At 33.6% G+C, this 26213-nt stretch overlaps 1 protein-coding gene across 2 annotated transcripts; it reads left to right on the plus strand.

The window, feature by feature from the left end:
• The first annotated feature begins 6269 nt into the window (after positions 1 to 6269).
• LOC133294288 (ceramide kinase) lies at positions 6270 to 24391 on the plus strand. Of its 2 annotated transcripts, none has more exons than XM_061492939.1 (12): positions 6270 to 6482; positions 9287 to 9445; positions 9533 to 9700; positions 9804 to 9896; positions 11526 to 11618; positions 12735 to 12960; positions 13570 to 13663; positions 19503 to 19652; positions 22078 to 22179; positions 22612 to 22992; positions 23842 to 23908; positions 23983 to 24391. In XM_061492939.1, exons 1-12 carry the CDS (start codon positions 6306 to 6308, stop codon positions 24118 to 24120), a joined length of 1848 nt encoding a protein of 615 aa, XP_061348923.1. In that variant the 5' UTR covers positions 6270 to 6305; the 3' UTR covers positions 24121 to 24391. The 2 variants fall into 2 exon arrangements, with proteins under 2 accessions (XP_061348923.1, XP_061348924.1); XM_061492940.1 differs by having other exon boundaries at positions 13576 to 13663.
• Positions 24392 to 26213: the final 1822 nt, after the last annotated feature.

Here is a 26213-nt window from a genome sequence, read left to right on the forward strand (position 1 = left end):
GCCAAGCGGCCATACTGATCATGTAGGGATCATGTAAAATTGTGCCAATCAAAAGCAAGATGCAATACATGCTAAAAATAAAAAGCAAGAATCTCTTACCTTATATGTTTAGCTCATTTCCTTTTTCAAGGAATTTTTAAGTGATCTGCACTTACTACCATCATGGAAATAGACAATAGGGCATTCATATCCGGACCACTTGCACCAGTTGATGAGGTCGTGCTTTCTTTTGCAATAAAAACAAGAGCTATCTTTTCTACGCATTAGATTTTTAATTTCTTCACCATGAAATTTCATACAAGTGCCAAGCATGAATTTGCAGAGTGACACACGCACATGATCAGATATGTAATGCCATAGATTTTTTATATATTTAAGTCAACGAAGCATAACTTGCATATTGTACTTAAAAGTGGGCCATGAACATAAAGGTGTATTCTAACACTTGTCACAGAAAAAATCATAAACTATAGATGTCATTTTCTTGGTGGCCCCACGGATCCAAGACCTTCTCGTAATCCATGATTGTTATTTTTCATTTTTCATTCATGATTGTTATCTTGTTCATACGTCGGTTCGATTCTCATATACGACGCCAATGTTACGATCTGATAGATCTTGAATAATGTCCAATCATAGATTGGTATTTTAATGTTGGATCTGTTTGTCCTCTCTCATGTACCTACAGGGGAGGTACCCTAGAGATCAGCACGGATCACTGTGCATAATAATATAAACGACATAGTCAATGCGTGGGGTGTGTGCACAGTGACAAGCTAAGAGAGAGTGTTTAGAGAGTGTACCTTATTGGTTTAACCCCTTATTTATAGATGGATTACTTGGCAGGAGTGGACCTCTTAGGAGTATTGGGAGTCCAATTGTTGATCCATTGCTGCCGTAGTAGGATTAGCATAATTAAAGAATATTTCCTTAATTCCCTCCTAGTCATTAGCCCTATTTGAACCTTCTAGGATCTGGGTCTTTGTCAGGTCCATATCAATATTGCTCATTTATTTGAGCTTTATTGTGCATGTTTTGTGAAGTAGAAAACAATGTTAAATTTAAGTGAATACAATTTTTTGAATTCGTGCAATTTTATGATTTCACATACGATATTAGATGTGTGCGATGCAATGTGATAAACCTATCCTTACTAATTGTTTATAACCTTTAATAAAAATTTAAGTATTCTTCTTACTTAACTCATATAATTGCTACTCTATAATCTAATACTAGACTTACCCCGTATGACAATGAATTATGTGAGGAATTGAAAAGATTCATTAGGAAAACACATCAAAAGGAAGAAAATATAAAAGAATGGTGTTTTGGTTCGGCCTTCACAACCCAATGTATATAGGTTGACCTACAAAGGCACATTAAAGGTCACTTCCCTTCCTCCCCTCACTATAGAGGATATTTCACTCCCTTGTATAGCTCACCACAGTGCACGTAGTGGTGCGTGTCCTCATCATTATTATGTTCTCATCATTAGCAAATGGTTATGGTTCATCTCTCTCATCATTAGAGAATATTTTTCATTTATATAAACCTTTCTTCTCCCTTTGAAGAGGCATCTTGCATCCGTTATTTTTTCAGAAGCGATTACTCTACCAAATTCTAGAGCCATGTTACACGAAGAGCTTCATCCACACGAGTGAAGCAACATTCTGTGCTACTTAAAGACTTTGTAGCTTAAGGAATGTATCAGCTATAGGAGTTGAGTTAGTTAGTTGGCTAGTTTACTGTTAGTTAACTAAGGTTGTTAGTTAGTTGGTTAGTTAACTAAGGCTGTTAATAGGCGGTTAGTTGGTTAGTGAAGGGAACATGTATAAAATGAATTCTTGTTGTATGAATGGGTTACTTCAAATTAATAAAAATTCTCAGTTCTTTCAATTTTCCTTTTCTCTGTTAGGTTATCCCTAACAAGCCACCACGCCCATACACATTCCCTCATTCTCAACCCAACATGAGATAACACTCACATTGACTCTCTTAGAGATTTGATCTATACCGTTGTCTCTTTGAGCATCTATACAACGAGATATTATATTTCTAAAGGGATACAAAACTAACTCTAACTCAACAATAATTCAAATGATAAGTAATAAAAGTATGAAAAAAATGAAACAGAACTCCCAAAGTGTTTAAAGAAATGAGTACACAGATGAAAATACAAAGAAAAGAAATGTAATTGAATGTTTCTTAAAAAGATAGTGAGCTTGCGAAGTTTTAGTTTAAGGAAAAGATATTTAGGGCATATTTGGTGCATAGTATAGGATAAGGCCTGATAGTATGAGACCTGATAGTATAAGACCTGATTGTATAAGACCTGATAGTATAAGACCTGATTGTATAAGACCTGATTAAATTTTAATACTATCCAGCGTTTGGTATGGTATTGTATAAGATAATATCCTCCCATATTTTAAAAATTAATATATTAAAAAAATTATTTTAATATATATATTGAAATGATATATTAGTTCTTGGGAATTGTACTTGTAAGTAATATTAATACATCAACCCTTTATCAGGCCTAATCCACCACTCCTATGCCTGATTAAGTTATACATCATTTTGATGTATAAATGGATCCTGCTGTATAAGCTTATACTATACCATGGTCACACCAAACAACTGAAAATGCCATAACATATAGTATAAGCTTATACTATCAGGCCTTATACATCACACCAAACAAGCCCTTAATAGAGATAATCCCCTATTATTATAATTGTTCACTTTTGATGTACTCTTATTTTTTTTTTTCTGTTTTTTTCTCTTCTTTGTTTATCATAAATTCTATTATTGGATATATAAGATAACTTTTGTAAAACAAAAAAATAAAAAATCTTATCAACATTTGAAAATGCAATGAATTGTGCAGAGAAATGTGCAAATGACATTATTCTAATTCAATTAATTACGAAAAATTGATATTCGTATTTTCATCTCTATAATTTTAACAACTTAATTGACTTGGCTTGTCTTTTGAAAATTCTGCCATGAAGAAATATATTCAAGTCAAATTACCTTTTTTTCTAAAGAAAAAACGTCATCCTAGTTTTAAATATAATATACAAAAAATTATCACAGAAAACTTGTTCTGTACCACTCACATAAATTTATATGAATGACTAAGATTGATTTAAGTGGTACTGTTATTCAAATTTACCGTTTTTTTTTTTTGCAACCATTTTTTCGTATTAAATGGTTGATTCACCATTTTACTCATATTTTAAAAATAATTATTACTTTGCCAATCTTTTCAAACATTTCCCCTCTTAAACTATGTTTTGATCGGACATATTTAATTAAAATTTGATCAATACTTATTCAAGTAAATAAGTTGCTAAGGACCAAAAGCCCGTTTGGATAATTTTTTTTTTATTTAAAAAAAGTATTTCTCATTATAAATTAGTGTTTGGATCAGTGTTTAAAAACTCAGCCCGGCCATCGACCCGACCGAGGTCAGGGGTCACGGGTTTAACCGAGGGTTACGAGGTCACTTTGTTGACCCGATTTTATACATTAAAAAATATAAATATATATTTTATGGAAAAAGTATTTCTCCAGTCACCGGAGATAAATTTATCTACAGTGAGCTCAAAACGACGTCGTTTTGGGATTATAAGATTAAAAAATTACAATGATATAAAAACTAATATAACCCTGCAATATATTATAATTACAAAAATACCTTGTTTTTCGTCCCAAAACGACGTCGTTTTGAGCTCACTGGAGATAACTTTATCTTCGATGACTGAAGAAATCCTTTACCCAAAATATGAAAAATTCAAAAACACCACGAATCATTAAAAATCAAAATATACACTTACCATAATTCAACCAATTACATCTACAAATCAATGTTCACAAGCTAATCAAACTATCAAAGTATAAAACACATATTTCAATGGAGTTAATGAAAAGTTATATCATCAAACCCAGACCCTTCTTGTTCTTTTTATGCACCTACAATAGTATGTGAAAGGAGATATCCCTTACCCAATAGATAATAGCGGAGGAAAGGTGGCGACATGACAAATTAACGGTGGGGAAAGAAGAACCAGCACGATGGAAAAGATCACCGGAATAGGAAGACTGAGTCAAGTCACCGAGAAAAGATCGGAAGAGAAGAAGAAGAAGAAGAAGAAGAAGGATTCAGATTTCAGATCTAGTTCTAAATTTAGGCAGAAACGAGTATTTATTTTTGATTTTTTTTACAGATCAAATGACGTCATTTTGTGTATAATTTTTTTTTTTTAAAAATGCAGTTACCCCTCTGACCCAGGAGTTAAGGGTTTAATCGGGGGTTAGAGGGGGTTAGAGGGGGTTAGAGGGGTCAACGTGTAAGTAAGGTCTAACTACTAACCTGAACCCTCAGCGAGGGGGTTAGTGACCCGGAGTGGTCGACCCCGGGGTAGGACGGGGTTTTAAAACACTAGTTTGGATGTCTACTTTAAACAAAAAGAGCAATCGCGAAAAAGCTAAAAACTTATTTTTTTGAAAGCTAAAAATTTTAACTTCTCAAAAAAGTAGAAATCAAAAGCCAAATATTTTTTTTTTGCAAAAACCAAATATTTTTTCAAAATCTAAATATATTTAGCTTTTGTAAAAAATACTTTTAAAATAAACAAGACATAAAAAATTCATTTTTTAAAAGCTCATCCAAATCCAAAATTTGGCCATATCAAAAACTAAGGTTTGGTAAACTATGAACAAACTAATATATAACTAAAGAAAAGAAGCATATTATTATGTAATTTGGAAAGAAAAGTAAAGTGTTTTTTTTAAAAAAAAAAAGAACAAAACGATCAATCGATCTTATTAAACACAAGGAACCACTTTTTTATTTTTATTTTTTATTTTATAAATAAGAAAAGTGTTTGTCATTTTAAATAACATAAACTTACTTTATTTTAAGAGAGAGATAGACACATAATTTTATTTTTTTATTTAAAATTTAAATTAAAAAAAACCATCCACTTTCTCTCTCCCATGATTTCCATTCGCTGTGTCTATCTCTCTCTTAAAATGATATAACTTATATCATTTAGAATGACAAACACCAAACTCTTTATAAATATATAATTTTATTTATTTATTTAATAGGAAGGTTATATTTACGAATTTTTTATTTATAAATTCTTACAAACTATATTATATCTTAACGGTAAGACATTCTTGAGTGAAATCTTATCGGTAAGATATAATGTAATTTATAAAAATAATTGTTAATATAACCTTCTCTTTATTTAATATTTCAACTTCAATTGCTGCTAGAAAAATTACCTTGTCTATTTTATTTATTTTGCAAGATTTTTTTTTCCAGAGTTTAATGTTTCTTATGTTATAATAGATAAAATTATTATATATATATATATATATATATATATATATATATATATATATATATCAGAATCATTTTACACCAGTGTAAGTTACACACTTAATTTTATCCGTTGATCCCACTTATATCTAAGGGCTCTAATTTTTTTAGTAATGTGAGTCATTGGATACAAGTGGATCAATGATCAAGATTGAGTGTAAACTCTTACACCGGTGTAAGAATATGTTGCCCCATATATATATATATATATATATATATGGAAAAGTGTTTATCCTTTTAAATGATATAGAGAAAAGTGTTTATCCTTTTAAATGACACAACTTATATCCTTTCACTCTCACAAAGAGATGAGACCTACACCTTTATTTTTTTTTGTCAACTACTCTCTCTCCCCTCCTTTATCTATCTCTTTCTCTCTCTTAAAATGACACAACTTTACATCTTTTAAAATGACACACACTTTACCTATATATTTATATATATATAAAAGTATGTAAAATTTATTTATTTATTTTTTCTTTACATGAATCTACATAAATCTCACCTATTTTTATGCGTTGCAAAGACATAAATTTATTTACGAAATGAGAAATTTTAAATTTTTTTAATATATTTTTGCAAGAAAGAATAATAACCATCCACAATTCCAAAGCAATGTTTGGTAAAAGGGAAAAGGGTATTACATTGTCAATTTTTTGTGTTCCATTTCTGGCTTGGATACTAAATCAAGTCAATGGTTGTGTTGGAACCCAGACCGTGAAACAAGACAACAAAAAAACCATAATAATAAAAGACTTTCCTTGCATCTTCCTTCCACTTTTCAAACGTGGGTGTCTGCTAGAAACTTGAACCTCTCACGTTGGCTGAGGCTACTTTCAATCTTGCCAGAACTTGGAAATTTTTGTTGGGTTAAACATATTATCTCGTTTCCTTGACTCTTCCATTGGGAATGGAGAGAGAGGGAAACGATTGTGTTGTGGGAGACAAATCTCACCCTTCTGCTGCACCTTCCAATGGTGAAGCATCCATTTTGAGCTCTACCCTTTTGTTGGATCATGTTGGGGAGGTCACCCTCACCTTCAATTCAGATGGGTTATCTTGGAAATTGGTGGAATCTTTTGATAATGTGAGTCTCATTTGATTTGCTTGTAACATGTTTGTGAAAATTTCTTGGCTTATTTTGTGAAATTGGTAATGGGGTCTTGTTTTTGTGCATGCTGGTTTGCTGTTACCGTGTTTGTGCAATCTGATATGGTTGGATATGTTCTTCGGCCTAATTATTTGAGTGGGGTTTAAATCTTGTATATTCAGGTGGGGTTCACATGTAGTATTGTTGGATGTTGTAATTTTATTTTGTGGCTAGGATTAAATGCATTCTGTCATTGGTGGTTCAAGTTCTCATTGTAATTGAGAATGATATTGCTTTGAGTAGCTTTTTGTCTTAGTTTGTTCAAACTTGTGATTGGGGTAAAGGAGCTACCCTTGAACCTTGCTTGCTTGGCTGTTTGAAGTGAAGATTATTGTATGATTCACATGATCTTGGTTGCATGTAGAAGATTGATTTGACCCCAAGTTCAGATTATGAAAGTGGTACTTGAAATGAATATTGCTTTTCACATGTCTGCGGTTATGTTTGATGTAGTTGTCATTTTATCATTCTAATTTTCCGTCAAATATTAATGGAAATTGTTAAGCTCAAATCACGTGGCCATTTTTTGTACTAGATTTCTTGATGGAAAAAGTTCAATTTGCCCCCTCCAGCTTATACTCTACTGTACTTTGGTCTTGAAAATTTCTGTTAGTGTTTGATGGAAAATTAGACGGAAGGATTAAAACCTACACTTTAGAAAGTTTAGGAATCGTGTTGCACTTGTTTTAGGTTTTAGGACTAAAATGCATATGGGGTAAACTAGATTTTCCCCTAGTTATTATTGTTAAGAATCAATTCAACTCAAAAGTTTAAGCTGTTAGGTGAGGGCCTTTTTAATGGTTTTATACTATTCTTTAACACACTCCGTCACATGAGAGCCCACTGGGGTTGAAGGGTGGATAATGCACAGGCCCACTTACCTGTGTCAAGAAACTCCACATGACTTAATTAATTATTAATTAAATGGGGGGCGGTGAGGATCGAACCCATGATACGGAGGCTCTGATACCATGTAAAGAACCAATTCAATCCAAAAACTTAAACTGTTAGGTGAGGGTCTTTTTAATGGTTTTATACTATTCTCTAACAATTATTATACATATTAACTTCAAACTCTTATCTTTTTTTTTTAACTCAAAATTACCCTAAAATGCCATTTACAAAGCTAAGCTTTCTTATAAGATCATTTATAGTCTAATTAATGATAACTTAGTCCTTCCTAACTCTATTTACTTCTTCTCTTTAGGCAACAATTGCACAAGGGTCCTCAGCTGGATTCTCTTGGATGCATAGAGTTAATATTCAATTTAACATTTACATAATATAGACCATTCTGTTTTGAGGTGTCCAAGCCCGGATTACATTCCAAGTTCAAGATCAGACATCAATACACTTCCTATACTTTCCTTAACTAAGTATACATAAATCATTTCTTGCAACCAAGAATTATATATAACTTTAAAACGAAAATACTTGGGACTAGAGCATAAAGATAAGGACTTAAAGAAAAACTTTGGTATAAACCTACTCTGATTGGAAAATAAATTGATGTGCTATTACAAGCCTTGACACATGTAGTAACACCATCTTTTGTTAAGCCAATAGGTTCAAGTTAAATAGTCTTTCATGTAATGGTTGACATAGTTGATTCTATGTGTTTTGTGCCATGTCTGACCCTTGTATGCTAATTAGGGACTGGTTCTCTGTGCTTTCTGCCATCTTTGATCTCATTCAGGAACTGTTAGTATAGTCATCCTTTTTTAATAAATTTTCAGTATTTCTAAAATTAATAATAAGTTGAATATATATATGTTGAGATATATAGTCCCACATTGGTTGTATGAGCAACTAATGTGGAGTTTATAAGGTCTTGGTCACTCCCACCCTTTGAGCTAGCTTTTGGGGTAGTGTATCCCAAGGTTCTTTACATGGTATCAAAGCCTCGCCGCTCCCCACTTTCTCTTGTGGAATTTCTTAGCACAGGTAGGCTGGGCCTGTTGCATCATCCACTCTTCAAGCCCGATGGGCTCTCGTGTGAGGGGCGTATTGAGATATATAGTCCCACATTGATTGTATGTGCAACTAATGTGGCCTTTATAAGGCCTTGGGCACTCCCACCCTTTGAGCTAGCTTTTGGGGTGGTGTATCCCAAGGTTCTTTACAATATATATATATGTAATCAATTACAATTTTCGAGAATTTATTAGTTGGCTTTAGTTCCTCTCTTTTTATCTTCCACGGAGCATAAATGTATAAGAATATATTTTTGTTTTTAATGTCATTATTTCCCACTTATTTGATTTTTGGGGTTAAATCAAATATTTTTTAAGTTATTAATAAAGTGCACAATCAACTTGGGATAACTATCTTAGTATGGATGAACCAGGGATGCAATTTTATCAAGGTTTTGGTTGTGTCATGTATAATCGTAATCCTGACGTGATCTTGTTTTCTTAAGATTCGTTTTTGTATTTTTCCATAAAAATTTATTCGATCATTTTCCCTATCCAAACAAAAATTGGCAGAAATTCCACTGTCTAGCAATTTCTTCTGCCATTTCATCATAGCATCCCGGATGAATGGTCATAAATACCATTTTATGGTTTGATTCAGTCAATCAGTCTTCATGGCTTGTTTGACCATGTTTTATTTTTTTCCCTTGTCCCCTCATATATATTTAAAATAAAACACCTTACTGTGTTATCAAACTAATATTTGCCAAAATAAACACAGTTTGTGTTTCATCTAATACTATTTTCCCTAAATGTTCAATGGAACAGGATGATTCAATTTGTTTAGGCATTAAATCTGTTTCTAAAGTTGTTACCGAGATCAAACTTGCCGACATATATGCTGTCGAGTTAATCGATCATGGCTCGATTCATATATCAAATCTACCTCGTGCTACCGAACGTCTACTTTTAGGTCATGGCGTAAAGGTTTGTTCTTGTTCTCATTCTTGGTTTATGCGATTCTGTTCCTTTATATGTTTATCATGTTTAATAGTTTTTTTCTTACTACTGTAGATGTACCGCTTTAATGTGCATGGTGTTATAAGGAGCAAGAATCAACCTTCTCAGTGGATCCTGGCTGAATATACTTTTGGTCATAAAAAATTGCAAACATGTCAGAAATGGGTAAATCAACTTAATGCTTCCTTAAAACTTGAAGTTGGAAGACCAAGGAATCTTCTGGTATGTTCTGCTTTTGGTCAAACACCTGCCTTATTATTTTGCTTTTTACTTTCATTGATCAAATGAAATGAACCTTTCCCAGAGATTATTTCTGATTCACTAGGTTTTTGTTCATCCAAGGAGTGGGAAAGGTAGTGGCTGTAGAACCTGGGAAGCTGTGGCTCCTATATTCTCACGTGCTAAAGTAGAAACAAAGGTGAAATTTTATCATCTCTAGTAATTTACTAAGGGCATGTTTGGTGCATAGTATAGGATAAGGCATGATAGTATAAGACCTGATAGTATAAGACCTGACTGTATAAGATCTGATTAAATTTTAATACTATCCTGCGTTTGGTATGGTATTGTATAAAATAATATCCTCCAATATTTTAAAAATTAATATATTAAAAAAAATTATTTTAATATATTAATATTGAAATGATATATTAGTTCTTGAGAATTGTACTTTTAAGCAACATTAATATGTCAACCCTTATCAGGCCTAATCCTACCCCCTTAGGCTTGATTAAGTTATACATCATTTTGATGTATAAAGGGATCCTGTTGTATAAGCTTATACTATACGATGGTCACACCAAACAACTGAAAATGTCATAACGTATAGTATAATCTTATACTATCAGGCCTTATACGTCACACCAAACAGGCCCTAAATGGATAGCTACTGATAAACTTTTAATGTTATGTTTATATATGTTTAACTCCAATCTGCTATATATTGTTTAAGAAGCTCATGCCCAGTCTTCGTATGGGCCATCAACTCCTTGCTGAATAGCTTTTCAAATCTTATTTTGGACCATGGTAGTGGTTGAAGTAGAAATAACCGTTTCCATTAATTTCTAGCTGCTAACTTTGGAGTTTAATAATAACAATGAATATTCTAATCCTCTATACATTTTTAGAATAATATGTTGTTTTCTTTTATTATACTTGTCTTGGCTAGTCAATCCTACTGCTTATCACTAGGGCTATAAACAAATAAAACCACTTATAAGCTATTTGAGTTTGTCTTGTTAAAAGTTGAGTTATACTTGCTGTTTATAAATGTTTAAACAACAAGAATATATATCTTGGTAGATATTATTAAATGAGAACTGAATTCAGGTTATGAGATGCTTGACTAAACCGAGGCTGATTTAAAATTTATATTTAGGAATGAAGAATATAAATATCCATAATGACATGATTTTATTGATAATTAATAAAAAGAAATTTATTAGATGAAAACATGTATTAATATTTTTGAGAAGAGGAGAAAATGAAGTAAAAGCAATTTTGTGTGAATTTGTTTTTGCTCATGATCTTGACTGACTTGACTCTTGAGCTCTATTTCTTAAGCACAAAAAATATTGACGCTTGACTTATTTTTGAACTTTCGCTTAGGATCAATATATTTTAATTGGTAGCAGATAAGATAGCATCCTTGGGGTATTCTTTCTCAGGTTGGGATTTGCATGTTTTGCATGAGGTTCCTGTTGTTTGTAGAGATCTGTTGAGTAGAGACAGGATGGGTGTTTCTTGCCCCAGACTTTGTAGTCTTTTAATTTCATCAGTTTTCAAAAAAATAAATATATATTTTAATTGAATTTGCTTGAGCTGATTAGTATTTAACTTGGCTCATCTTAGTTGCAGCTCTTCTTTTGCATCTGCAAGTATTTGTGTTTAACAAATAGCTACTCACATCAAAACTGAAGTTTTTGTTTGCTCCAATACTGCAAATTAGAGCAAAAGAATTTCAGCTTTATTATAATATAAAGTGGTAACTGATAATCAAATAAGATTGTCAATTGTCCTAGTAATCAATTTTGCTTTTCTTCACCAGGTGATTGTGACAGAGAGAGCAGGACAGGCATTTGATGTGATGTCATCTATAACAAATATGGAGCTTAATTCATATGATGGTGTTATAGCTGTTGTGAGAACTTAACTCCCTTCTTTTACATTCTTATAGAACTGGACCCAAAATAGCTGAATAATACTGTATATTAGTGAACTACTGATGTCAACCAGTATGATATCAGTAATGGTGGTAGGTTTGTACAGAAACAGTAGATACTCTCTTCCCCTTTTTACAGAACAGAAACAGAAAATGTAGGATATCCGAGGCAATTTGAGAGGCCCGGTTCTCTCTCACATTGTCCCTATTTATTCCTCCCCTCCCTCACTCCCTGTTTTCTCTTTTTATTCAACTAACTTGCTGCATCTTTTCCTGTCTTCCCATGTTCTCTGCCACGTGAACAGGAGGTTATTTTTCCCTTCCACTAACTAGTCAAATTCCTTCATGTCCTCCAGCATTCTCGTCATGACTCCTGTGGGTCTGATTCTCTACATTCCTTTTTCCTCCTTCAATATTCCTTAGATATTATGGGCCTAGCAGTGGGCTTGCTAACACATTCGTACTCTGAAAAGTAACTAAGGATGAAATTGTTAAAGAATGTTTTGTGATAGTGAAATGAGATGCTTCTCAGAAAGCATAGCGAGCTCCATTCCTGTCTAGTTTCATGTTGACATACCATGCTGTTAGTTGCTTTCCTGTCAAACAATGAACAGTTTGATGTTTGAAGTAGCTTTTCTGTTTTCACCTTACCTCTACAATTAAAAAAAGTAATAAAATAAATTATAAATAATATCCATTGAAGGAAAAGCCTCTTTCTTTTGTTTATTATCTGAACCATGAAACCACAGATGAATAGGGAAAACCTAGCTTTCTGATCTAACATACCCTACCAAATGATGCAGTATCACAAAATGTCATCACTGATATAATGAGCATGTGCAATATTGAGATTTGAGATTGACATTTGGATTTGATATTTATTATATGTCCTGCTCAACGTTGCGAATTCCAAGAACATTATATGCAGAGATATTTTATTAATCTAATTCCTTGATCATGTTTTTGATATGTTTATGACATTTGTTCTAATAGAGTTTTAAACCTTAGTGTTTTAGATGCATCCATTTGTTATTTTCTATTTTTTTTTTTTTTTTTTTCTTTCCAATAATTGTATTCTAATTAAGGTGATTCCAGGGTGGTGATGGATTTTTCAATGAAATCCTTAATGGGTTTCTTTCTCCCAGGCTTAAAGCTCCCTACCCACCAACTCCACCAGATTTTGTTCATTTGGTTAAAGATAATGGTGATTCCTTGGTTCTTGATGATAATGAAATAGTTGAAGAAACTTCGAGTCAGAGTGAAGACCAGTTTCCTCTGATTTCAAGTCCAAAGCAATCTGGGTCCAGAATCTCAAATCCTAGTGAGTTCAGTTTATCAATACTTAACTGGATTTCAAAAAATGCTTTCTACTTGTGATTGCTAGCTGACTCATCCATTTACATATTTTCTTGGCTATTGTATGTCATTGGAATTACAGTAACTGAAATTATTGTTGTAAAACTCGAGAATAGATCTTGAGGACAAATTAAGAAAGTGATTTGTTAATTGCTTGAGTGGTTTTTACTCAGCATGTTGATAATTATATACAGGAAAGAACAAATACAACTTGTATTTACGAGAACAATAAATAAGAATTGAACTATTTCCTAACCCTTGTGTTTCCAATTCTACATTAACTCCTAGTATTTCTGATGCTGTATTAATTACAGTCATCATTCCAACATTTCATTAATTGCATTGTATCATTTTTTTTTTTTTTTTTGTAAATTGCATCATATCATTTCTAGCAGTAAATATGTTAGTTTTTCCATACTTTAATAACCAACATGAAATGTTAGTTTTTCCAACCACCATTTCTCTTTCGCCTTTACATTCTCTAGTTTACTTTATAGAAACACAAAGCCACAATGAAAAGATAAAGGGAAAAATCCATAACAAATTAATACTAATTATTATGTGGCTTTTGAAGATTCAGAAGACAAGGCTCCTGAGTTTCCTGTGCCCAACGAATGGTTTAGATTTGGGATCATTCCTGCAGGTTCAACTGATGCCATTGTAATCTGGTAATTTCTTTCCTTCCTTGTATTTTTTAATGTCCATTCTGCACGAGAGAAGAGTTATGTTTCATATCTAAAATCTTTTACTTTCCATTATAATCTGTATTGATTTTCATGGGTTAAAAATCTTAACCATATATGCAATACCTTCTTTCAGAAACATCTTTCTACCTTGTGCTGCATAAATTACTTCTAATAGTTATAATTACTTCTGCATAATTACATTTACGAGTTCGAATCCGGGAACTAGTCTCTTTGAAAATATGCAAGGGTAATAGTTATAATCACTTCTGCATAATTACACAGGGTGCTGAATATAAATCATTTAATAAATCCAAGCTATAATCGAGGAGGCCTTGAGGCGAGAGGCACCAGGGTTGCTTGCCTCCCTAAAGAAAAGCCTTACAAATATTATTAATTTTACTATTATGCATTAATTTGTCACACAAATTAAATATATTAACAATAAAATGTGAAATTATATATGACAGCCCTGAAGTTCCAAAGTTCAGTACCACACAAAAAAAGTTGAAGTCCTTGCTCTGGTTGGTAGAAGTTGAAGCATCCTCTCCAGCATTTCCTGTGGTTGCTTTGCTATTAGGACTGCTAAAGCAATATATATATATAGATCAATATACACCGATATAAGAATAATAAATCTTACACTCAATCTCAGTCGTTGATTTCCGTCTATCAAATGACTATAATTGTTTGCGTTATTCTCATTAATTAATTATTAATTCCCAATAAATTACAACCATCAAATGTACAAAAATTAACGGTTAAGATTGACTGTAATATTTATTATTCTTATACCGGTGTAAGAAGATTCTCCTCATATATATATATAAAACTTACATCGGTATAAGTCTAAAATCTTGTACGCGCTTTTTTAACCATTGATTTTATTTGTATCTAATGGCTCTCATGTCCAATCAATTAGAACTATTAGATGCAAGTAGAATCAACCATTAATAAAGGGATATAAGATTTTTTAGACTTACACTTTGGTAAGTTGATCCCTCCTCATATATACTTGAAAAGAGTATTCTGATATATTATAAAATTGTAAATAATCTGTACAAAGGGTTCTCTATTTATAGAGAATAAAAGACCTAATATTTGACCTAATGGGCTTGGCCCAATACAACAAATAAATTAATAAATAAGAAAATAACTATTATTTACAACACTTCCCCTCAAGCTGAGGAATAGATATTTATCATTCCCAGCTTGCTAGTAAGCTCTTGATATCTGTCTGAAGTAAGTCTCTTTGTCAATACATCAGCTAACTGCCTGCATGTGTTTCTCCTTTGGATCATGCATAAACTGACTGACAACACTAACAGCATAAGCTAAGTCTGGTCTAGTATGAGCCAGATATATTAATTTCCCAACTAGCCGTTGATATTGTCCTTTATCAACTGGAGGACTCTCCTCTTCATAGCCTATCTTGTGATTCTGCTCAATAGGAGTATTAGAGGGTTTACACCCGAGCTTTTCTGCTTCTTTGAGAAGATCAAGAACATATTTCCTCTGACTAATAAAAATTTCTTTTTTTGAATGAGCTACTTCTATCCCTAGGAAATATCTCAGTTTCCCAAGGTCTTTAATTTCAAACTCAGATGCTAGTCTTGTTTGCAGAATATGTCTCTCCACAAAATCATCACCTGTGATAATAATATCATCAACATATACAAGGAGCACAATGAGCTTCCCATCTTAGGAGTGCTTAAAGAAAAGAGTGTGATCTCCTTGACTTTGTTTGTATCCTAAGGTCATCATAACCTTAGTAAATCTTCCAAACCGGGCACGAGGTGACTGCTTCAATCCATACAAGGCCTTTTTTAATCTACAAACTTTATTTTCTCTATTCACAGAATCAAAACCAGGAGGGATTTCCATGTAGACTTCTTCTTCTAACTCACCATTAAGGAAAGCATTCTTCACATCAAATTGACTTATATCCCTATTGTAATGAGCAGCAAGGGATAACAAGACTCTCACCGTATTCATCTTTGCAACTGGAGCAAAGGTTTCTTCATAATCAATGCCACAGGTCTGAGTGTAACCTTTAACGACTAACCGAGCCTTATATCTCTCAAGAGTGCCATCAGAATTATACTTTAGGGCATAAACCCATCTGCACCCTACTGCTTTCTTTCCATTGGGTCTATCAATAACCTCCCATGTTTTATTTTTCTCCAACGCATTCATCTCCTCTTGCATGGCTTGAGCCCAATTCTCATCTTTCAATGCTTCATGTACTGATTTTGGGATTGAAATAGAATCTAGTGCTGAAACAAAGTTTTCGTGCTGCACAGAAAGATTAGTAGAAGAAACAAAATGGGAGATAGGGTATTGAGTAAAAGATTTTCTCCCTTTTCTTAGGGCAATAGGTAAGTTATCAGAAGCAGAAGCAATGGGTAAGTCATCAGAGGTATCAGAAGAAATAGGCAAATCATGAGAGGTAATAATATTAGAATCAGAAACAGGAGATTCAGGACTTACCAGTGGTTCAGACGATTGAGGTTGTTGTTGAGACAGTATGGGTTGTTTCCTCCTTTGATATACCAATTCAGGTGTCAAAATCTTTCGTATCTCAGGTGTATTTGAAGGTTCTGACACACCAGGAGCAGACACACTAGGAAGAAGTGTAGGAGTAGATAAGGACGATCCAGACTCAAAGAAGGAAGGGGATGAGTTTTCTAAAGAACTGTTATACCAGGAAGGGGATGAGTCTTCTAAAGAACTGTTCTCCCCCTGAAGATGAAGACCCAGGAAATAAGACTCAGATTCTTGAAAGGTGACATCCATAGAAACAAAAAAAGTTCGACTTGGTGGATGATAACACTTGTACCCTTTTTTATCAGGGGCATAACCAAGGAAGACACACTTAAGAGCCCTAGGATCCAACTTACTGCTATGTTGTTTATGAACATGAACCAAGGCAACACATCCAAACACTCTTGGTGGAAGGCTCTGCAAAATGGGAACAGAAGGAAAGAAGGAAGTCATGGAATCAATAGGACGGGTATTGTTAAGGACCCGTGAAGGTAAGCGGTTGATCATAAAGGCTGCAGCTAACACAGCTTCTCCCCAATAAGAACTAGGAACAGATGTCTGGAAAAGTAGTGCTCTAGCAACTTCTAGGAGGTGACGATTTTTTCTTTCAGCAACCCCGTTTTGTTGAGGGGTATCAACACGTGAGCTCATGAATCATACTTCTGTTTGAAATGAATTGTGACAGGCGTTGGTTGACGTACTCAGTACCATTATCAGATCTTAGTCTTTTAATAAACTTACCAAACTGAGTCTCAACCATGTGATGAAATCAAATAAATATCTCTGGTACTTCAGACTTGTCTTTCATCAAGAATATCCATGTTACCCGAGTACAATCGTCAATAAAAGTAACAAACCACCTTGCACCTGAAACACTATGCACTTTAGAAGGGCCCCAAACATCAGAATGGATAAGAGAAAAAGGTTCGCTGCTTTTGATAGTGCTAGAAGGAAATGACACTTGATGGTGTTTTGCAAATTCACAAACATCGCAATGGAAGGTCTCAACCGACTGATTTAGAAACAGAGAAGGAAACATTGACTTCAATAGAATGAATGGTGGATGCCCCAGACGCTTGTGATGGAGCCAAATCATAGACTCTGTAGTAGAAGGATGACGTGTCATTAATAACTGATTTTTGCTATCATTTATAACATGTTCTGGAAGGAGATAATACAACCCATCCTGCTCAATAGCAACCCCAATTGTCTTCTTCGTGGTAAGATCCTGAATAACACAATGAGAAGGGAAAAATGTGATGGAACAATTCAAATCAATTGTAAGTTTTTGAATGGAAATAAGGTTAGTAGAAAGCTGAGGAACATAAAGAACATTTTTAAGAAACAAGGAAGGTTGAATTTGAATGTTACCAGAACCAATAACTGATTTATGGGATCCATCAGCTACGGATATAGTATGACTACCAACAATAGGATGAAAGAAAGAAAAAACTCAGTACGACAAGTCATCTGATCAGTTGCACCAGAATCCAAAATCCATGAGGTTTTAAAATCAGTGCAAGAAGCAAGAAGAGATGTAGAACGTGTGTTCTTACCAGACAAGATTAAAGAACGGTCAGATGGCTTACACATATTATCAATAGCGGGTTTAAGCTGATCCATGAAGAGGAGACAAAACAAAGCAGGAAAAGTTTTTTTTTTTTTTTGTGAACAGTACCCGATGAACAATACCGCGTGAACAGTGCGCGATGAACAGTACCGCGTTTTTTTTTTAGCTGTTCCGGTCGTCTGATGAAAAAAAACCTCCGTAGAATGATAGATCTAAAATAACGGAGTGAAACAAGGGTCCTCACGGTCCCCGGAAAAATTTTTCCGGTGGCGGCGAGAGGCAAATAAGGTTTGGTTTTTAAAGATGGTGATATGCGGAAGCAGAACCCTCAGAATTGAGAGCTCTGATACCAACTTGAAAAAGGATAATCTGATATATTATTGAAATTGTATGTAAACTGTACAAAAGGTTCTTTATTTAAAGAGATTACATGACCTAATGGGCTAAGCCCAATACAACAAATAAATAAATATTATTATTTACAACAATATATATATATATATAGTTATATATATATATATATATATAGGGTTTAGCGGATGTACAGACTGCACCTATCCTTAGGTGTAGTCATATAAAACTATGTCATTTTATAGTATGAAAGCATTAAATATGGGGAATTATAACCATACAAAGGTGAAAATAGATATAAAACATTAAATATGGGAAATAATAACCATACAAAGGTAGAAATAAATATAATATTTCTCTTCTGTACAATTAATTTTGAACGCGAACTTTCTTTATCCCACACAAGACGATGTAGTTTTAGGTGACTGCACCAATACTTATATGCAGTCACATTATAAATCATTTTACAATTAATTGTGAATGCGAACTTTCTTTATCCCACCCAAAACGACGTAGTTTTAGGTGACTGCACCAATACTTATATGCAGTCATATTATAAATCATTTTTTCATATATATATTGAAATCAAAGTGCATGTTACTGTACAAGAAACAAATAAAGAAGGGAAGGAGAGGCCAGGCTTTGCAAGAAAGGGTTAAAGGCAGAGGTATAATGAAGGAGTCCTAATTATAGTAACTAAATCTAAATGATTAACTACTAACTACATACATTGAACATTGAATAATTAACTTAACCTAATTATATACGGGTTTCTAACAATACTATTTTTTGCTAGTTTGCCAATGAATAAAAATTGTGGTTTGCACAGTTGATGGTGCAAGGTTTGCACAGTTGATGGTGCAAGGTTTGCACATTTGCATCTAAAAACATATTGTGGTTATATAATGATCTATCTATAAAGTTGCATACTATTGAAATTATGGGGTTTAGACAGGGAAAGAGGAAAAAGAGAAAGTGTTGTAATGATATGATACAAGATATTATCCCAGTTCCTATTAATGCTAATAATTAGGTCAAGTACTAGTGTAGTATTACTAGTACAAGCCCAAGTCCACTAATACAATAGGCCTACTAACCCTAATTGAATGAGGTAATAAGTAAAAGAACATTAAATTAGGAAATAATGTCCAAGATTACTTCCTCAATTAGATAACTAATTGATTCCATAATATTTTCTGAAGATCTTTTAAGATATTTTGTAGATATTCTAATACATACTTTTACAAATTATATGATATTTAAATTTGTATAGCCAGAATTTTCTGTATATCCTTATAGTTTTTTTATACAATTCTTGTGGGTTATGTGAAATTCTGAATACAACACTATCTTTTTTAGTACAACTGGAGCTCGAGATCCTATAACTTCTGCATTGCAAATTGTCCTTGGTAAAAGGGTGCACCTTGACATAGCTCAAGTTGTACGGTGGAAAACAACTCCTAGATCTAAGGTTGAACCTAATGTGCGCTACGCAGCTTCCTTTTCAGGGTAATTTCTATCTATTATATTACCTGAAGAACACAGATTATGTGTTCTTTAATTATCAATAGAATTCTGTCCAAATTATTGCTCCTTTAAGCTTACTTTAGTTACAACTGTTTGTCTTTTAAGCATCTTGTTTTGGCTTCACTTCCAAACATTTGTCAATGTGCTAAGCTCCTTATGATTGATGTTATTGTAGGTTCACTAAAGGATTTTGTTTTGATGTTCTTTTTTATTATTATTATTTATTGCCAATATTTATTTTCTGTTAAAGAAATATATTGCTAGCTGGAAACTTGTTCCCTCTCTTTCTCTTGGACTGGAGAACATGCTTTGGTCAACTAGGGAAAACAAATATTTTTACTTGCACAGCTATAAACTAATTGTTAGGTGTTGTATGGCAGTGGAGTAGATTAAAACGACAAGCTTTTTGAAGTCTGATTCATAAGAATTTTAGAAATGAAGCTGTAAAGAACCTTGGGATACACCACCCCAAAAGCTAGCTCAAAGGGTGGGAGTGCCCAAGGCCTTATAAACTCCACATTAGTTGCACATACAACCAATGTGGGACTATATATCTCAACACGCCCCCTCACACAAGAGCCCATTGGGCTTGAAGAGTGGACAAATGCAACAGGCCCAGCCTACCTGTGCTAAGAAACGCCACAAGAGAAAGTGAGGGGCGGCGAGGCTCTGATACCATGTAAAGAACCTTGGGATACACCACCCCAAAAGCTAGCTCAAAGGGTGGGAGTGCCCAAGGCCTTATAAACTCCACATTAGTTGCACATACAACCAATGTGGGACTATATATCTCAACAGAAGCTACTTTGGGTTTCGTTCCATCTTGATAAACTTATTGGAAGTCCAAAGCTCCCTTTATGGTAAAGTCGTTTATTTGGACAGTTGTACTCAATAGAATTAATAATGTTGAAGAAATATAATATAAAACTATTAATGTGGCTTTCACCTAACAGTTTAAGCTTTTGGATTGAAATGGTTCTTTCATTAGTATCAGAGCCTTTGTGACCAAAGTGATTATGAGTTCGATTCTCATTGCTCCCTATTATAATAATATATAATTAAACATTGTGGAGATTTTAATATAGGTAGGTGGGCCTATGCATTGTCCACCTTTTAAGCCCAATAAGCTCTTATGTGAGGGGGCATGTTAGAGAAATATAATATAAATCCATTAATGTGACCTTCATCTAATAACTTAAGCTTTTGGATTGAAATAGTTCTTTACAAATAACAATGATATTTTGCAGCACACGGCTATTTCATCTGGTTTGTGTTATTCGTGCTGCAAGCTTAGAGTCTGTTCAGTATCATGTTTTGCACTGTTTAGTTGTCTCTTTTTCGAATTTGTTATTTGGCACTGTCCTAGGATCAATTTTACTGGTTTTGCTAGATGTAAAGAAACCAATTTTTGTGGCACTTTCCTGTCTATGCTACTCTTTGCTGCATATGATTGGAGCGTAATTCTTGTATTTTTATCGAATCTCAATGACCAAGCAGCGTCTTTGTTATAGGATTAGACATTTGGCTTCTACATGGTGTAAAGCTCATGGTCTTTTTAGAGTCCCTTACAGCTATGCTTAGGGACTGGGAATATTTGCTTCATTGATTTTTATTTTTTTATTTTTTTATTTTAGTTGAATTTTCCTTTTTAAAGAGGATGTCTTATCCTCCAATCTCCTTTCGATCTTTTTTTGTCTTAACGAATTTACTCTTTTATAAAAAAAAAAATTATATTTTGGGCTTTCGATTCACTTTCACATGATCAATAGGGGTGACAATAGAGTGCAGAAAATTTCTGAACCTATGATTAAAGTACATTTAATCTGCTAGCCTCACTGCATTGTTACAGCTTGAATGGAATTTGCTTTAACAAATAATCAAAAGTTTGTCTATATTCATTTTTAAGTTTGGATCTTTTACTTAGTTTTCAACAATTAAGGTTCTTTTCGCATTACGAATGAAGATGTAAATAACAGTTGAGATTTTTTGTGACTTATCAAGAAACTCTAACTTCAATTTATACACCTTGAGACATGTACTGGCATTGTCATCTTGCATATGTTAGAGATATACACCACCTATGCTTTTAGCATACTGTTGGTTGTAGTAGTTAGTTCAGTAGAGTTCTGTTTGTAACATAATCTGTTGTGCTGTCAGTTGAGACTGTTGTCAATTGTCTCAACAGACTCTACATATTGTAGAGTTCAAAACAAGAGTGAATTGAAGAATAAAAAATTCAGATTCACAGAAAGCACACTGTTTCTATCTGGTCTCTCTGCATTATTTTCTTTCGTTTTCTTTCACTTCTTCTCATTTTCTTATCTTATAACAGCATATAATACATATTAATCCTTAATTAAGATAAATATTTCTTCAGTAATCTTATATTCTATATTAATAACCTCAGGTATGGATTTTATGGTGATGTCATCACAGAGAGTGAGAAGTATCGCTGGATGGGTCCCAAACGTTATGATTATGCAGGAACAATGGTATTTTTAAAGCACAGGTATTCTCTAAGTGGATGCGAAATTGTGCTTTGATTATCTCAGCTTTAAATGTCATTTCTTGAATTCCATTCTTCTCCTTGTACACCTCTTTTATTCCTTTACATGGTAGACTATGCTATATGAATGCTTTCTAAGTCTTGGACTGCTAGCAAAGCATATTAATGTTGGGACTCACGGTTGAAAGGGGAAATATTGGAAATTCAATTGAAGTGCCCCATTGGTTAAGAATGAGTTATGTGAGGACTACATAAGTGAAAAAGATCCATATACTTCACATGGTAATGGTAGTGTCTCTCCACATAGAAATCATTTTTTGCATCATGTAATTGCTAGTATTAGTAATGAGCTATGTGTCACTTATTTTAACTATTGACACTTTTTGACATGTTGCTTATTTACCTTTTCCTTTCTTTTGAGTGAATATCATTCAGGTCATATGAGGCAGAAATAGCATACCTAGATGTTGAATCAGATGAAACAAATTTGACTTCCAAAAGGAATCGTCAGGGTAGTCTGTTACGGGCATTGAGAACCCCGCGCACATCAGAAAGATGTATCTGCCGTGCTAATTGCAAAGTTTGTAATGAAAAGCCAAGTCATGCATCTGCTGGATTTTGCAGCCTAACACCTCATTTGTATTCACAAGAAAGAAGATGGATGAAATCCAAAGGACGGTTTCTTAGTGTAGGAGCTGCGGTAATCTCTTGCAGGAACGAAAAAGCACCTGATGGTTTGGTGGCTGATGCACACCTTTCAGATGGTTTCCTTCATCTTATATTGATTAGAGACTGTCCTCATGCTTCTTATTTATGGTAAACACTGCTTGTCTTTCTTTCCACATTTCCCATGTGAAATTATGAAAGTCAATAAGTCTCCTGAAAATCTTGCAGATCTTCTGGTATCGAGAATGGAATCGGTCTAGTTTATTTTGAAAAGTAAATTAGTATCCTGTGTGACATGGCAATCCAATATCATATCAATTTGTTGGACACTTGAACTTGTCTGCATTTAGGGTCTGCTTGGTTGAGGTGGTGGAAAATAATATGCAACTCGTTTTCATGATAGGAAGTACCTTTGAACCAATCATGCATTGAAACTACTTAGTAACCCTACTTTTTGTATGATCTGAATCTGAAATAACTCTTCTTTGTACAGTACCTGGTTGCATGTGCAAGGGTAAAGTGGTCATTATATTTTTCCAGTTTTTCTACTTTCAGTCCTACAGTGCAAGCGGGAAGAAAATAATTTTTTACCTTCTAGTGTATTCATTGCTCAACCAAACAATTAAGAGTGAAAACCTAAACCTCTCGAATCTCACTTATATAAGCATTTAGTTGTGAGCAACATTTCGATTTTTTGGTCATATATCGCCCCACCTTTAAGCTCATAAAGTTTAGTCATATATATTGTTGTAACTTATAATCCGCTGTTGAGAAGATTGTTGAAGAGTGAAGAATTGGCATTTGTGAATAATATCATCCCTGTGATGATCTTTTCTGTAGAACTTTTTTTTGTAATTTCTTATTCTCTTCCTCATATTTCTTAACATAGTTTAATTCATTGCCTTTTTATATATTTGTCTCATTATTTCACTAGAATCAAATATAACTTGCACATTTAGTAACAAGATCCTTTCTTTGTTTGCTTACTGAATGATACAGGCACCTGACTCAACTCACAAGAAGAGGGGGAAGCCCCTTGAACTTTAAGTTTGTTGAACATCGTAAGGTTAGTTTTCCCCCATTCCTCACCACCTTATCTCATGAATAAATAACTTTCTAATTTTATTAAGCTTTTTGCAGACCCCTGCATTCACTTTTACTTCTTTGGGCAATGAGAGTGTATGGAATTTGGATGGTGAGATCTTTCAGGCACACCAACTCTCAGCTCAAGTGTTTCGTGGCCTTGTATGCTTGTTTGCTTCTGGTCCTGAAATTTAATTGAAGATGTATATTTGCTTCAAATTGTTTTGGCTATGCCATTAACAGTAACCTCGATGAAGCTTATTTAGTGCCAAGAACTTGTGTTGTGTATATATATATATGTAGCATTGCCTAGCTTCCATTATGTGGAAGATTTCTAGGTACTCTAAAGCTGTGTTTAGGCCTTGTAAACATGGAGGGGAATTTTTGCTACATTTGAGTACATATTTTTTACGCCTAGTTCATGATTTTTTTTTTTTTATTATTATTATTTTTTTGTAACGGGAATCCTTATAGCCTATGGCTCTTACGAGTTCAAAATGGTTTTCTTGTTTCATGATGTGACATAAAGTATGATTCACTTAGTTATATAATTACAATACTTTATAATGTTGGAATCAATATGTAACTTAATTGATCATATGTCAAGTCACACCCCTTGATGGTGTATAATTAACCCTATAAGGACCCGTTTGATATGAATGATAGATAGGATGAGATGTGACAATATAAAATTTAAATATTATGCAATGTTTGAGGTGACATTGTATAACATTGTATCATATAAAGTAAGGGTTTTATAAGAGTTATGTTGTAGGAAAAGTGATTGTGTAATGTTATAGAGATTCGTTTTGCGTGCCTTAATTTTTTATTTATTTTTTTGTTTTAAAAAGTGTGGGCTCCACAAAATGTTGTGAGCGTAGGAAAGTTTGTTGTGTTATGTTAAAGGATAAAACGAAAACCCATAAAGTAATGCTATTACTTTATTAGTGATACGCTACTTTTTACAAAAATACTTTACTTAAAGTGTTTTATTTATCTAAATGTATTATATTATACTAATTTATAAATAAATAAAATTAATTTGAATGAAAACAAAACTATCTAGAAAATAAGAATTTCATTTCAAATTGTTCTCTCTTATTTTCTTTCACTCACATTCATACATAATATCAATTCAGTAGAAAATAGATTGTTAAAAATTCAAAACATTCAATAGCGAATTTGAGATAAGCTCATTTTGGCAGCGAAAGGGAAAAGGGACAAAGTAGGGTTGGCAAAACGGGTCAATATGGCTCGACCCGGCCCAATCCGCATGCAGCCTAGAAAAAATGAGTTGGATTAGGGTTGACTCGAAAAAAAAACAAGTCAAAAAACCCAACCCGACCCGAGTCGGGTTAGGGTTGGCTCAAAAATATGGCTCGTGGGTTGGCTTGAAAAAATATCTCGCGAGTTGGCTCGTGAGTTGGCTTGAAAATTGCTCGCTGATTGGTTCGTTTTCAGCCTACTTAAATGAACCTATAGTATTAATACATCAGCTATGTGGCTTCCATCAACTTAAACAAAAGGTTACAAAATGAGAAATAAAAGCAAAATATTCTAATTTCGGAATTTTTCCACAATAAATTTGCACCCACATCAAGAAACAATCAGAACCACTTGTTACCAAGTGGGTAAGATATTTGAACCAAACAGAGCCAACACAATCTAACAATATAAAAATGGCAGGGATGTGAGAAGATTATGGACTTAGATTTAGAGAAGAAAGAAAGATGATGATAGCATGTGTGGGTTTTGTCCGTTTTTGTATATTATATTTTATATTTTTTATAAAAAAAGACTCAACCCGCAAGCTAGCCCGTTTGACCCGAGGGTTGGCTCGTTTTTTTCCGAGTTGGCTCCGGTCGGATTGGCAGCTTAACTTTACCAACCCAACCCGACTCATTTTTGGCGAGTTACGAGCCAACCCGATGGATTGGCTCATTTTTGCCAACCCTAGGACAAAGGACAAAGGTATTGGAAACATACGAGTATTTATAGTTGTAACGGAGAAGTTTTTACATTAGCTTATATTAACTTATTCTATTATATCTAATACAACATGTCAAACTAGCTCTAGGAGTTAGGGGTGCTAAACAAATCAAGGACCTTTCAGAGGTCTTTGGCTCGGCTCGTGAAGGCCTGAGCTTACATGTTTAAAATTGGTTGTTGTCACTAGGCTTGGACTTGTATAAAAGCTCGTTTAATAAAAAGGCCTCAGACTCTAATTCAAAAGCTCGGCCTTAAAGCCTATCAGGCTGGCCTAGTATATTATTTTTATTTATATTTTA

The sequence above is a fragment of the Gastrolobium bilobum genome, unplaced genomic scaffold (assembly GCF_033153095.1).
Source record: "Gastrolobium bilobum isolate Gb01-03AN ecotype WA unplaced genomic scaffold, APGP_CSIRO_Gbil_v1 utg9731, whole genome shotgun sequence".
Taxonomy (NCBI): domain Eukaryota; kingdom Viridiplantae; phylum Streptophyta; class Magnoliopsida; order Fabales; family Fabaceae; genus Gastrolobium; species Gastrolobium bilobum.